Genomic DNA, 16001 nt, shown 5'->3' on the forward strand with positions numbered 1-16001 from the left:
ACAGCATTCTGCCTGTGTGTATCCCTGCAGGCCAGAAGAGGGCACCAAATCTCACTGCAGATGGTTGTGAGCCACCATGTGGTTGCTGGGAATTGAACTCAGGACTTCTGGAAGAGCAGGCAAAGCTCTTTACCACTGAGCCATCTCTCCAGCCCTCCAATGTGCTTTTAAATGGTTATTCAATGTTAAAATTCTATGTGAAGGCTGGTTACCAAATTCATGTCATGTTACCTTGAATTAAAAAAAAAAAAGAACAAACAAAAAATATAGTAAGGGCCAGGCAGTGGTGGTGTATGCCTTTAATCCCAGCACTGGGGAAGCAGAGACAGGTGGATCCCTGTGAGTTTGAGACCAGCCTGGTCTACAGAGCAAGTACCAGGACAGGCTCCAAAGCTACAGAGAAACCCTGTCTCAAAAAACTAAAAACAAAACAAAACAAAACAAAAAAACCAACAACAACAAAAAAACCAAAAAAACTATAAAAAAACATATTAAAACATAAAAGGGTAGGAATTAATGATGTAGGAGACTCATTGGATTAGCCATACCCAAATATTGGGCATAATTTCTAGTACCGTACAGGCTATCTGCAGCTGCAAAAACATGCTATATTTTAACTTATTATTCTGTTCTTTCATTGCTCCCTAAAATATATTTTAGTAAATGATGCATCTGAAAATTGCTGGCACTCTAACATTAAGGAAATACAATAGTTAATTATAATTACTTAATTTTGGTTTCCCCATTTAAGCTGTTTATAAAATAAATAAAATTATTATTTTATAATAAATGAGAAAATCCAAGCTCCAGGAAGGTAGAGAAACAGCTTTGTTTACTGTTACATATCAGTCATATGTAATGGGTACATATAGTAATGAGTCACTTATTAACTAAATGGGAAAAATATCATTATAAAACAATATATAAGAAGTGCAGAGGGCTGCGTGGTGATAGCGCACGCCTTTAATCTCAGCACTCGGGAGGCAGAAACAGATGGATTTCTGAGTTCAAGGCCAGCCTGGTCTGCTGTTGGCCATGCCAGAGGAGCAGCGAGTTACAATTGAAGTTCCAGGTGTCAGCCCAACAGAAGGGAATCCCCTGATGGGCCAATCTTGTTTAAGCAAGGCCACCGGACTTCAGACCCTGGAATGTCTTTTGCTTCTGCTCTGCCTTTCCATGTTTGCTGTGGTTCTCTTTCTCTGGTATCTAGCATGGTGTGAGTGGACGTGGGGAGATCTCCACAGCCTATAATATAGTAATATCTCTCAGAAACATCCCGTTCTACTGGGCATTTTTACCTGTGGATTATCAAGATAACCCCTCCCCAAGATGTACTGTCTAATTTGATAATAACAATGATAGCTTATACAGAGTTTTGGTGAATAAAAATAAATACAAGGATATGGTTCACAGCCAGGGTCTGTGAGTTTCACCTAAGGAGCTGCATGGATTGTAGCTCAAGTTAATGACTAACAACTGAGTCCCAGTAGCCCAGCTAGCTTAAATTCTCTTAACCTTAATGTTGGGAGATGTGTTCACAGGTCTCAGAGTGCATCACAGCTGAAACAAAGCTTTGAAAATAATGAAGTTAGACTAAGATATTTTTGTTAAATAACTTTGAGGGGAAAACCCAAGAAGACAATCTAAAGTTTTAGAAAGGCACTTAGTTGAATACAGAACCCTTTAAAGTCAGGGAATAAGAACAAAGCAGACCAATTATTACTGGCTGACGTATTGTAAGGTTTGGTTGATGACCAAAGGTGATGACTAATTCCTTATACCCATGTATGCCCTCAATCTCCTGATATAAAAAACTATTAATGAATGGATATGTACACTAAAGATTTAAAGTAGAGCTGAATGATTCTTTTTCATATATAAAAGTTTAGGTTTGTGATTACTTTAAGATTCCTTATAAGATTACCTTTAAAGATAAGTAATAAAGTAATTGGCCCTTTCTTTGTAACTGCAAAATGCAGCCTGACAGTAAAAGACCTTGCTGGCCACATGGTTAATCTATAACAAGTTGCTTGGGTATGAATGTATGTGGGTTCTTGGGATAAATTGGTTTTTGCCTGTAATACATAAAATGCTGAATCATATGAGGGAGATAAAAACATGTTTTTTTACCTATATTCATTCACTTGAGAAACTGTTTTGACTCTTGTATTGCCTGGAAAATGTTGGGGTATAAAGGCTATAAAACAACATGAGATGAGAGAGACAGAATAAAGGGAGAGAATAAAGAGAGAAAATAAAGAAGAAGAAAGAATAAAACCATCAAGAGAGTTTGTGAGTGTCTTTTTCCCTAACGTCCCTCAGACAGAAAGTTTAGACTTGCTGACTCCATGGATTCCTGTCAAAGCCCTGTCTGTGCTGCTGGAGGCTGGTCCCCCAGACAGCAGTACTAGTCTACAGAGTCATTTTCAGGACAACCAGGGCTACATAGAGAAACCCTGTCTTGAAATACCAAAAGAAAAAAAAATGTACAGAGGAAGAGATGGTGGTACTGAGTAGTTTATACTAAGATCTTACCATGCAATTTTCTAAAGAGTCAGTTTGGGTGTATATTTTTTAAGACAAGTTTTTTTATGTGTTTTCAGCCCTCATTTTGATTATTTATAGATTCAATGCAATCCCCATCAAGATCCCATCAAAATTCTTCACAGATCTGGAGAGGACAATAATCAACTTTATATGGAAAAACAAAAAACCCAGGATAGCCAAAACAATCCTATACAATAAAGGATCTTCTGGAGGCATTACCATCCCTGACTTCAAACTCTATTACAGAGCTACAGTAATGAAAACAGTGTGGTACTGGCATAAAAACAGAGAAGTCGACCAATGGAATCGTATAGAAGACCCGGATTTTATCCCACAAACCTATGAACACCTGATTTTCGATAAAGGAGCTAAAAGTATAAAATGGAAGAAAGAAAGCATCTTCAACAAATGGTGCTGGCACAACTGGATGTCATCTTGTAGAAGAATGAAAATAGACCCTTATCTATCACCGTGCACAAAACTCAAGTCCAAATGGATTAAAGACCTCAATATCAGCCCGAACACACTGAACCTGATAGAAGAGAAAGTGGGAAGTACCCTACAGGAGCTGGGCACAGGAGATCGCTTCCTATGTATAACCCCAGAAGCACAGACATTAAGGGCAACATTGAATAAATGGGACCTACTTAAACTGAGAAGCTTCTGTAAAGCAAAGGACATAGTCAATAAGACACAAAGGCAACCTACTGATTGGGAGAAGATCTTCACCAACCCCACAACAGACAAAGGTCTGATCTCCAAAATATATAAAGAACTCAAGAAACTAGACTTTAAAATGCTAATTAACCCAATTAAAAAATGGGGCACTGAACTGAACAGAGAATTCTCAGCAGAGGAAGTTCAAATGGCCAAAAGACACTTAAAGTCGTGCTCAACTTCCTTAGCAATCAGGGAAATGCAAATCAAAACAACTTTGAGATATCATCTTACACCTGTCAGAATGGCTAAAGTCAAAAACACCAAGGATAACCTTTGCTGGAGAGGCTGTGGAGGAACGGGTACCCTCATCCATTGCTGGTGGGAATGCCATCTTGTGCAACCACTGTGGAAGTCAGTGTTTCGGTTTCTCAGGAAATTCGGGATCAACTTACCCCTGGACCCAGCAATACCACTCCTGGGAATATACCCAAGAGATGCTCTATCATATGACAAAAGCATTTGTTCAACTATGTTCATAGCAGTATTATTTGTAATAGCCAGAACCTGGAAACAACCTAGATGCCCTTCAATGGAAGAATGGATGAAGAAAGTATGGAATATATACACGCTAGAGTACTACGCTGCGGTAAAAAACAATGACTTCTCGAATTTTGCAGGCAAATGGATGGAAATAGAAAACACTATCCTGAGTGACGTGTCCCAGACCCAAAAAGATGAACATGGGATGTACTCGCTCATAATTGGTTTCTAGCCATAAATTAGGGCCACGGAGTCTACAATAGGTGAACCTAAAGAAGCTAAGTAAGAAGGTGAACCCAAGGAAAAACATATAGTTATCCTCTTGGCTAAGGGAAGTAGACCCAATTGCCGGGGAGAAAATTAGGATCTTGGGGGTGGGGTGGGATGGGGGTAAGGGGAGATGGGGAGAGAAAAGGTAGAAAGGAAGGAGGGGGGACTTGGGGAATCAGGAGAATTGGGATAAAGGAAAGGTGGATAGGGGAGCACGGAACCACAATTCTTAGTTAAGGGAACCACTTTAGGGTGAGCAAGAGATTTGACCCTAGAGGGGCTCCCAAGTGCCCAACATGAGGTTCCCAGTTAGTTCCTTGGGTAGCTGAGGATTGGGAACCTGAAATGACCCTATCCGAGAGCAATACTGACGAATATCTTGCATATCATCATAGAACCTTCATCTGGTGATGGATGGAGACAGAGACAGAGACCCACACTGGAGCACTGGACTGAGCTCCCAAGGTCCCAATGAGGAGCAGAAGGAGGGAGAACATGAGCAAAGAAGTCGGGACCACGAGGCGTGCACCCACCCACTGAGACAGTGGAGCTGATCTACTGGGAGCTCACCAAGGCCAGCTGGACTGTGACCGAAAAAGCATGGGATAAAACCGGACTCTCTGAACATGGCGAACAATGAGGGCTGATGAGACGCCAAGGACAATGGCACGGGGTTTTGATCCTACTTAATGTGCTGGCTTTGTGGAAGCCTAGCCAGTTTGGATGTTCACCTTCCTAGATATGGACGGAGGGGGGAGGACCTAGGACTTACCACAGGGCAGGGAACCTGGACTGCTCTGTGGACTGGAGAGTGAGGGGGAGAGGAGTGGGGGGAGGGGTAGAAGGGTGGGAGGAGGGGGAGAAGGGTGGGAGGAGGGGGAGGGAAATGGGAGGCTGGGAGGAGGTGGAAACTTGTTTTTTGTTTATGTTTTTTTTCTTCTTTTCTTAATAAAAAAATTATTAAAAAAAAAAAAAAAAAGAAAGAAGGCTGAGCAAGCCATGAAGAGAAAGTCGGTAAGCTGCATTCTTTCACAGTTTCTGCATAACTCTTACCTCTAGGATGCCTGCCCTGTTTGAGTTCTTACCTTCATTGCATTTGAACTGTTATATGGAACTGTGAGAGTAATAAACCCTATTCTCCTCAAAAAAAAAAAAAAAAAAGACAAGTTTTTTTTTTTTTTTCTGTGTAACTCTGGCTGTCCTGGAACTCACTTTGTAGAACAAGCCTGTCTTGAACTTAGAGATCCACCTGCCTCTGCTTCCTGAGTACTGGGATTAAAGGTATATGCCACCATGCCCACCTTAAAGAGTTATTAACTCAAAGAATCTCTTGGCACTTTCACAAAAATGATATCAGTTTTGAGGACTATAAACTTCATGTCCCACACCACTGAATAGAGAGTAAATAATTAATCCCAGAATAAAACTAGACTTAGGATCCCTCCTCCCTGCCAGAGTACCTTGTCTATGAATCATGCCACCATGGAGAATTCTGGCCACAGTACATGACTGTTTTTCATTCAGCTTCAAAGTAATTCCCTGGAATAAAGGCAATGGAACAGTAAGCTTTGTTTTAAGCCCTTTCTGAGGATAATCTTTAAAGCATCTAAAGAAAAAAATTGCAGAGAACACCATTTACATTTATATCAGGGTCAGTTCTCAAATAGAAAAAGCAGGAAGCTTGCTTGCTTTGAAAGAAACTTGAGATGGGGACAAAAAACAGTGAAGCTGGCAGATTGTACAATTCTATGAGTGGCCATTGGCAGTTTTATGGCCCAATGATTTTACTAGTAGAGAATAAATGATGATTACAATAGGACAAGAAATTACCATGGGCTCCTCTGTGATCTTCTCAAACTGTATGAGACGTACTTTCCTTGCCTCTTGCCCTTTAGAATGGGCAGGGCTACCTGGAACAGTAGACCCATTGGTGTACATGTCCTCAGTGGCAACATTCAACTGATTCAATGCAGCCTGTCAAATGAAAACAGATTAGTGGATAAAACAGCAAAGGCCCATGGACAGTCAATTATCTGTAATTAGAAATTAAAAAGCTTTGAAAACCCAGTTCTTTAAGATAAAGGAATGATTTTTTTATTAAAAATATTCTGAGGGATTAGAAAACTCAGTGGTTAAGAGCACTGGCTGCTCTTTGTGAGAACTTGGGTTCAATTCTCAACACCCTCATGACAGCTTACAACTGTCTATTGAGATGCAAAATAGTACAGAAATTGCAAAGGGCCAAACATAAACACCCGCTTACTCTATGGTCTAGCAATACTACTCTTAGGAGTTAATTCAAGATAAAAAAAAAATCTGTCCACATAGGAACTTGTATGCAGATGTACATAGCAGGTTTGTGTTCCCAATAGTCCACCCAAAAGGAGACAACACAGTTGTTGACACACAGGAAAACACACAAGCCAGTTGTTCATGAATACAAGAAGACAAACTACAAAATAAAAGAGATGAACTCAGAAACCTGTTGAATAAAGGAAGTCTTATTAAAAAGAATATGTACAATATGATAAAATGTATGTAAGATTTTAGAATAAACAAAACTATTGTAAATAATTAAGACAGTAGTTGTCTTGAAGGGAAAGGACTGGCATAAGAGAATTAGAATGCTGGTAATATTTGATGCCATGATACAGTGTATAATAGTATACTCAAGATTTTTGCATTTTACTGTATTTAAAATTTACCTTAAAAAGTAACCATAAACAAGCTAGGCAGTGGCGTCACACACCTTTAATCCCAGCACTTGGGAGTCAGAGGCAAAGGCAGGTGGATCTCTTTTTGTAGACCGGCCTGGTCTACAAATCAGAGTTCTAGGACTTTACACAGAAAAACTGTCTTGGAAAACTAAAAAACAAACAAACAAAAAACCAAAACCAAAACAAAAACACCATGAACAAATATGAACTCTAGGCAGTGATATACAGTCTGAAGTTCTTTGGGGTGAAATATCCTGACATCTGCACCTTGCCTTCAAATGCAAAAAAAAAGGGGGATAGATGGGTAGTTCTAGGTAGATATATGTGTTAAGGCAAATAAAGCAATATGTCAATTATAGAAGCCATAATGATAATTTTTTCATCTTTTCAGTAAGTTTAAATTTTTCCAAATACAATATTGGTGAAGAATAGCATTAAGGGAGTAAAAGGGGGGATTAGAGAGAGAGAGCTCAGTGGTTAAAAGCACTTGTTGCTCTTGCAGAGGACCTGAGTTTGGTTCCCAGCACCTACTTAGTGGCTCACAACCACCTGTAACTCCAGTTCAAGAGCATCTGATACCCTCTTCTGGCCTCTGTGGGCACCAGGCACAAAGGTGGTGCATAAACTTATACACCCATAAACTATAAATAAATACTTTAAAAGAGTGGGAGAATGAAAAGGGAGCTGGGGAGATGGCTCAGTAGGTAAAAATGCTTGCTGTCCAAGTAAGAATACCTGAATATAAATTCTCAACACCCACATAAAAAGCCCAGCAAGGCCATCTATAATCCCAGCTCTGTCTGGGGTAAAGATGAGTACCAGCATGGCTTACTGGCCACCAGTATAGCTCTAGGTTCAGTGAGAGAGCCTGTCTAGAGAAAGTATGATAAAAAAAAGTGCTATGGCAAGACATCTGGCTTCTGTGTTAGTGCATGGTTGCACACAATTGTATGCATGTATACATATAACACACAGAGAGAAACAGTGTAAAAAATCGTAAAAAGGCAAGCCATTAGGTACGGAACTGGAACTCTTGTACCTGCAGGTAGGCACATAAACTGGGAAAATATTATTGGGGTATCTCTCCTCTGAATTTCATTAGTTATTTGCATAAGAACAGATGAGAGCAGCTTACTAATGACTACACCACCTATTCAGTAATCATTAACCGCCAATAGACCCACAAGGAGGGTCCAATATATACACAAAGAAATACTGATGGACTCAATCCTGTATAGGTCTTGTAGCATTGTTTTTTAATGTCATACAATTTAAAGTTTCAATTACTTGAGAGTAATTTGAAGATATTTTACCTTTCTTATTCTACAAATGTTTGTACCTAAAATATTAAATCAAAACCAACACAGCAAGTCAGAGGAGGAAGAACTAGTATGAGTTTGGTATGTGGACACAAGCTTAAAATGATGAGCAGCTATATACTAGCCACACCCAGGGGTAGCCCTCAAGGACACTGGGAGATGTGGAAGGTCTTCTCAATAAATAGAGCTGTGATAAGTGTATCTTGCCATTCATTTTTCTGGGAGAAAGAAGTCTTATGTGAGAATGTATACACTGCTGAAATAAGTTCAGTGGCTCGCCCATGCACAGAGGGAAAAGGGTGGAAAGATGAGGGGCAAGGAGGTCTTGCCTAGAAACTTGTGAGACGTTATGCCTTATAACATGGGTATGCTCTTCAAAAACTGTCAACTTACTGCTTCCTTTGTAATGGAAAGGACAATGAGAACTGAAATAGTTTCATTTACTGGGTATGGGTAACCTCAGATGAGGGAAGTGTTGAGAAAGAGAAACTGCCTTGTTTTGCAGCTAAAATGTCCAAAACTCACATGACATGGTCATATGGCATTTATGTTGTAACACTATTGAAAAGGTTGGAGTTTGAAAATTAACTTAGCAACACAGAACTTTACACAAATCCGAGGTAATCTACAACAATCCAGTGGCAGTATAGTCATTGTGTGGGAAGACACCATGTAACCCTGACAAGGGGGCTTAGAGGTAATTTTTAAACTGTTTACGTCAAAAATAAAACAATGTGAAGATAATTATGCTACCTTCACCACAAACAGTGAAAAAATTAGTGTATTCACATTTACTTAGAAACATACAAATAATCTTTGGAAGGCACAGTGATTATTTCGAGAAAGGGAGAAAGTGGTTGGCTACAAGATGGAGTGAGAAGGAAATTGCTTTCATGAGCTGACTTTACTCACCACACCTTGCAAATTATGAACTATGTGTATAAATTATTTTAAGAAAATAATTTAGATTTATCCTTTAATTGTAGCACTTAAACAGAAGCAAGCAGATCTCTGTGAGTTCGAGGCCAGCCTTGTCTACAGGGCTATACAAAGAAATCCTGCCTTGAAAAAAAAATACATGAATAAATAAACAAAATAAAATAATTTAGCAAAATAATATATTAAGTAGAACTTAAAAACCCAGAACACATCACTTAACAGAAAAACGTACTGTCTGAATTAGGTTTCTGGCTCTTTTACTAACTGCTGGCTAACTTTGGATTCTTGACCTTCTTGCACTTCTGTTTCTTCAACTGTAAAATGAGGATAGTAACAGGATGACTTTACTGGGTTGCAAGCTTAATATAATACTTAGAAGCAGTTGGTAAATGTGGGCTATGGTTACCATGCTACTGTATAGCTCTCTGTTGGGAGTGCTGACATACTAGTAATACTGAAAGATGCCACTAAAGAAAATACTCAGCATTCAAAGCCTCATGTATCCCTCCATTTTATATCACAATGATTAATTTATATTCAGGAAAACGGAACTCTACTGTTCCCACCAAGTTCTCAAAACAACATTCCTTTCTACAACTGGCAAGATGGAATTTTCTGACATGAGTAGAATTCCCATTTAAGTTGGCAGCCTGACTACTTATGTGGATCTCATCCTCCCTTACTTCTTAGTCAAGCTATTTGAACCTTTAGAGACAGGGTCTCATTATGTATCTCAAAGGGGGCTGGAATCACAATCCTCCTGACTCAGACTTCCAAACACCAAGATTATAAGCACACACCACCACACCCAGGTTTTCAGAACAAAGTGGGAATAGAAAGAGAACACACACTTTTCATATCACCCATGGAGAAAACATTAAAGCATCACCAAGGATAACAGACAGATTTCATTCAATAATTCTCTAAAAGACAGAAAGTAGGCAAAGGAACAGTCACTGATCACTCAAGTCTTTAGCTAAGAAGAAGGGCCATACTACTCCACAGACCATCAGTCTGAGGTCAGAAATCCAAGAAGGGAGTCATGGGCTGGAAACATATTCAAAAGCTGTGACTCTGTGGATCAGCTCCACTCTCAAGGCAAGAAGGCAGAGGAGCCAGGTCAGTTGGACCCAGATCAGAACTTCTCCAGAGAACAGCTTTTCTTATCTCATAGGCCAGAGCTCCAGATCACAGCCGTACAACCACCTTAAGCTGCAAAAAAAGGCTGGAAAAGTAAGAATTTAGCTAGATAACATCTTGCCATCCCAAACAATATCAGGGATCTGGAAATCACTGACTTTCACATTTTTGGATTCACCGACAGACAAATCTTAAAAAAGTTATAAAGAACATATTGTAAATGCAAGCAATGTAACAAATTAAGATATATATGTGCTAGAGGCTGAGAAGTTTAAAGAGATGGAGAAGAGTACTTAATCTTGTCCCCTTAGAAAGGTGAACATCAAAAGTAATATCTGCTTGGACAGCTAATCAAAAAAAGATATAATTTTCTTTTCTTTTTTTTATATATATATTTTTTTATTGAGAAAAGGAGAAAAAAAAACAAGTTTCCACCTCCTCCCAGCCTCCCATTTCCCTCCCCCTCCTCCCACCCTACGTCCCCTCCTCCCACCTTTCTCCCCCTCCCCCCACTCCTTTCCCCCTCCCTCTCCAGTCCAAAGAGCAGTCAGGGTTTTCTGCCCTGTGGTAAGACCTAGGACCTCCCACCTCCGTCCATATCTAGGAAGGTGAACATCGAAACTGGCTAGGCTCCCACAAAGCCATCACATTACGTAGGATCAAACCCCCGTGCCATTGTCCTTGGCTTCTCATCAGCCCTCATTGTTCGCCATGTTCAGAGAGTCCAGTTTTATCCCATGCTTTTTCAGACACAGTCCAGCTGGTCTTGGAGAGCTCTCAATAGATAATTTTCTATCTTTTTTTTGTTTTTTGTTTGGGGGGGCAGGGTTTCTTTGTGTAGCCCTGCCTGTCTTGGAACTCGCTCTGTAGACCAGGCTGGCCTCAAACTCACAGAGATCTGCCTGCTACTGCCTCCTGAGTGCTGGAATTAAAGGCATGTGCCACCACATTCTAGCTATAATTTTCTTTATTGTGACTACATATCTTTGCAGCAGAGGCTGGTGTCAGATGTCAAGTTGTTTCACTTACCTGATTCGCTGAAGTTAAAGTCAAATTACCTCTAGACAATTTGGTCTTTTAAAATTATAAACATGATGGAAGGTCATAGACCTATCTATGAATAGTTAAACTAATTTTGAAAGAGAAGTGGTAAATATCAGTCTAACTAGTTTCAAAATTTATTATATAGTTTCAATAAAGTCTTATTTATAAACTAGGTATAGTAGCACCTACCACATGGTAATCCTAGCACATGGGAGGCTGGGGCAGAAGAATAAGTCTGAGGGTAACCTGGAATACAAAGTGAGTTTGCGACAATCCTGGGCTACAAAACAAGACCTGGTATCATGTTGTCTTCTTGAACTCTGAATCCCGTGCTTCTATTTTAACTAACTCCTGAAGTCTAAGGCTTATGAATTACTTTACTGCAAATGGTTTGTAAACATTACTTTTTGACCTCAAAATATGGATCACAAAGTAGAGACAAGAATTTAATTTTTCTTTCTTTTCTTTTTTGGTTTTTCAATTCAGGGTTTCTCTGTGTAGCTTTGGAGACTGTCCTGGAACTCGCTCTGTAGACCAGGCTAGCCTTGAACTCACAGAAATTCACCTGCCTCTGCCTCCTGAATGCTGGGTTTAAAGGAATGCACCATGACCACCCAGCTAAGAACTTAATTTTAACCAGCTAGGCCTGGTGGTGCAGGTTTGTAATCTCAACTCTCGGGAGTCAGAGACAAGGAGGGCTGCCAAGAGTTTGAAATCTGCCTAGGCTATACAGTGAGATGATATTTAAAAAATAAAACAGAACAAACAACAAAAACTGCCAGGCATGGTAGGATTAAAGGTATGATTTAAAACCCAGCACTCTGAAGGCAGAGTCAGGCAGATCTGTTTTGAGTTTGAGGCTATCCTGGTCTACATAGTGAGTTCCGGGCCAGCTAAAGCTACATAGTAAGGCCTTATCTTAAAAGAAAACCAAATAAACAAATAATAAAAACAAAGAAATGGTTTGATGAATGTTGTTTTATACATAATCTCAACACTGGTCTAATGGCTATGCAGAAACCAAGGGCCAAGTATTTGGAAATACAGTTCAGTGTTTTAGGTGGAATGGAGCTGCTTGTGTTTCCTGTTTTATTTCAGTGGAAGAAGTCTGTGCAGATGTCCAGAGTGCACTGGACAGATAAGCAAATCAGCCAAGGACCTTTAAACATGTGGCCTTTGGATTGATATATGTATTTAGTGCCTGAGAAACAAAGCTCTAGTTAATGTATGATTTTAAGACAATACCTGCCAGAAAAATCCTGATTCTTGGGCTTTCCCGTGTCTCCAGTTCTTTTCATTTATAGTTAAATAGTTCTAAGCTCTATACTTCCTTAGGGAATTGTTAGTTTCATGGCTTCTCTAGCTTTTTTATTGTAGTTTTCCCCTCACAAAGTGAAACAGTTATGTCCATGTGAATAGTGGGTACTTGTGGACATCAGATGGGCTCAGCCAGGCATCTACACAAGACTGGCAGGTGGTGTTAAGGTTCTCCTAGGCTCTTCTTCTGTATTTAGGGTCACTCATCTCCTTGGACTGGGCATTCTAAGTTCTCCATGTGGAAGCAGTTGGCAGAGGGCCTAACAGTAGACTGAACAAATGTTTGTTCATTCCTGTGCTCACCAGTTCACTGCCACTTGTTCTGAAGCCAATTACTTTAAATGAGAAAGTCAACTATATTTGTCCCTCCTCTATTCACCCCCATTACCCCTGCCCCCACCCCTGCCAAGTTATTTTCATCTATTTTTTTTATTTCAACTTCCTTTGAGAAACTGTCTCTGCCCTTTGAACTGTGCTACAGATGTTTCCTCTGAAGGAGGTGTAGGGGGCTGTGAAACACTGCAGAGAGCCCAGCATTGCTGAAGCCTGCATTTTGTATAATACAGGATGTACGGGGCAAACAGTACTCCAGGCAAAATGGAATAGCCTATAAAGAAAACACCAAGGTTCAATGCCATACATTCCATGTACAATAGCAGAAAGCAAGTCTTGGCTGAGTCAGAAGGGAGCAGCACGGTCAGTGAATCTACTCCTGATTATCATTCTACCAAAGAAAGAGCACCTTCTTGGGTCTGGTTGTCTCATTTGAGAATGGGATATTTCCATTCAAAGTCTGTGTTTTCAGAGAATGTACACTAGAAAATAAAATGTCATTTAAAAATTATTTAGTATTTACCCCAATTTTCTCACTACTTAGTATGATCTGTTGGTTTTCTTCCTTTCCTGTCCTTCACTTCCAGGATATTTATGACTCTAATTTTTAAAACCGGTAAGACTTAGATACCTTACAGATAGGAATCTGGTTTTATTGTGGTCACAGAGGCTTAAGTAGATTAGCGTTTTACCACATAAGTTCTGCTCTTTGCTCTTTGATAAGACACTGAACTAGAACATCAGGAACAGATATTTCTTTCAGTAGTCATGACATTTGGGGGTCTGCTAATTCATTGCTGTAAAAAGTTAAATACATTTAGTTGTGACAATTAAAAATGTCCTGAAGTCTGACTTGTTGGCTCATGCCTATAATTCCATCACTCTGGAAACTGAGGCAGAAATGCCAGGAGTTCAAGGCCTGTCAGGATAATAAATAAAGTTACAAGCTAGCCTGAACTACAGTGTGAGGCCTTAAACAACAAACAAAAAGCAAAATGTCTTCCTACTTGTCAGCAGGAAAGATAAAATTTCCTGACATTTAGTTGGTGCACAGGTTCTTCCCCTAAGCAGTGAACTGCTCTGTCAGGGTTACTAAAAGAGGACCGTGGGTGTGGAACATAGAAAAGGCAAGATTAAATAACCGTACTTCCAAAACTGGCTGGGGGAGGGTAAATGACACCAGAGGTTAGGAAAAGAAAACGGGAAGAAAAGAATCAGGGAACCAGAATACAATTGTCATAAACACATTTTTTTCTTACCAATTCTTCACTTTTCCTTTTTTTTCCCTTCATCTAAAAAAAAAAAAAGGTGATCAAAACACATAAGAGGGTTTTTTGCTCAAGGTACCATTCCTGTAAAGATTTTTGGTTTTATTTTTCCCAGTTTCTGAGCTGGAGAAATGGCTCAGCCGTTAAAGACTAGAATCACAACCAAAAATATTTTTCTCAGTTTCACCTAGTATTATCTTTGAACATTTTGTTTAAGTAATGTATGTTGTTTAACAATTGTACCTGCTTGTCACAAATCCGGCTTTGCTGTATCGTAAGCAACTCAATAAATCTCCCAGAAGGGACTAGAAAGTAGAGGGAGCAGGGTAAAGGAGTAGAAGTAAGCAGGGTTCACACTATAACCTACTGAATTTGAGGAAGACATGCTACATCTAATATAATCCATAGCCTCTTCTGGGGGCCTCTGACTCCGCAGATTAGTAGTTATTTACTGTTTAACACTGGAATATGAAGGCTACACTAATTTACAACGAAGTACAAGGGGACCTGCTGAAATGAAATGTAAAGGAACACAGGGCGAGTTCTTTAGAGCACGAAGTTGGCTTTCACAATGTCTGTGAGACTGAACACAAATGATCAACAACCAACCAGGCAGATCTTCTCTTGGATGTGTTCCTTAAAGTCTTTCATTTTTCTTCTTAAAGTCTTTCTGTTACCATCCATGAGCAAGTTTTCTTTGACCTCAGTAAGCATTTGGTCCTAGTCAGCCTATTGGGATTTTTCACCTAGGAGGGCTGCCCCAGACAACTATTCACCACACCCAGATCTCAGTATGAACTCGGCCCAAAGCGAAGGCCTTCACCCTGGGAACAGGACACTCAAGATCAGGTCCTCCGGGGCAGATCACCCAGGAACAAGGCTACGGATAGGACAAATCCAGAAGTAGATGGAAAGGCCTGGAGCCGAGACCCAACCCGAACCCCGAGGACCCCAGAGGTCCAGCTAACCTCAGGTCGGTTGCGCTTCTGTAGCAAGTGTTCCAGGTAGAGGTCCGAGAGCGCGGTGCGCATGCTATTCCCACCCTCGCCTTCGCTCGACTTGAGCGTCATCTCGCAGGAGCACCGACACCGGGACACTGGAGCTGTAGAGTTTAAGCCCGGGAATCGCAAACCGGTAACCGCGGCCTGTTCGGAGGCGTGGGAGACTGAGGCGGAGGCAGGCGAAGGCGGGCGGAGGCGGCGGAGGCAGCGCAGGCGGCAGAGGAGGAAAGGAACTAGAGCTGCGCCAGCCCCAACCCCGCAGGCTAAGAGCCAGAAGGACTGGGTGGAGCAGTACCCACGCTCCGCCTACTTCCCGCCCTGTCCCGCCCCAAAGCCCACCCACGCCTTGGCCTTTCTCCTGCCTAGCGATTGGAGAAGGCGTACCTTAGGGCTGCTGAGACGCTCTGCTCTTGCCACGCCTCTGCGGGCCTGAGTTGCGCAATCTGCAGCTTTAGAAGATAGAATTCCATCTCGCTTTTACCCGCAGGCCTGAAATACCGGAGCAGATCCAGAAACGTTCAGCTACTGCATCTGCTGCCCCTTTACTATCCATGAGTTGCAACCAGCAGGCCCCTGGTTCCTAGCTAAGGCAACCCAGGAGTTGATTTTACATCCAGATAGCTGGGACCATCAGGAACCAGCCAGCTTTCCAATGAAGCCTGAAGGATACAGGGGGTTGACGAGATTCAAGGCTCTTAAATCAGTGTGGTCACAAGGCCAATACACCTTTCAAGTTTAGACTTGTGAAAATGCCTTTAAGCTCCTGTGCTGCTGGTACCATCATTTATATTGGTGTATGCTGTTCAGTGATGAAAGATGGGATTGCCTCAAGAGTGTTTTTACTTACTCTCCCACTGCTGATGCCACACAATTTCTAGGAATCAGCCAAAGCCAATGGAACAAACA

The 16001-nt window shown here is 40.8% G+C and overlaps 1 protein-coding gene across 2 annotated transcripts in view; it reads right to left on the reverse strand.

Moving 5' to 3' along the window:
* Positions 1 to 15373, reverse strand: part of LOC121436927 (55 kDa erythrocyte membrane protein) — a 32589-nt gene extending 17216 nt beyond the window's left edge. The window contains exons 1-4 of one of the 2 annotated variants that reach the window (XM_041636822.1): positions 15063 to 15373; positions 14086 to 14118; positions 5848 to 5991; positions 5478 to 5556 (exon numbers count right to left, since the gene is read on the reverse strand). In XM_041636822.1, the coding sequence (XP_041492756.1) occupies positions 5478 to 5556; positions 5848 to 5991; positions 14086 to 14118; positions 15063 to 15164 (358 nt within the window). In that variant the 5' untranslated portion in view covers positions 15165 to 15373. The remainder of the gene's footprint in view (positions 1 to 5477; positions 5557 to 5847; positions 5992 to 14085; positions 14119 to 15062) is intronic. The other variant, XM_041636823.1, reaches the window with a different exon arrangement.
* Between the last annotated feature and the right edge of the window lie 628 nt (positions 15374 to 16001).

The sequence above is a fragment of the Microtus oregoni genome, unplaced genomic scaffold, assembly GCF_018167655.1.
Source record: "Microtus oregoni isolate MIOR12 unplaced genomic scaffold, Mior012 000050F_007, whole genome shotgun sequence".
Taxonomy (NCBI): domain Eukaryota; kingdom Metazoa; phylum Chordata; class Mammalia; order Rodentia; family Cricetidae; genus Microtus; species Microtus oregoni.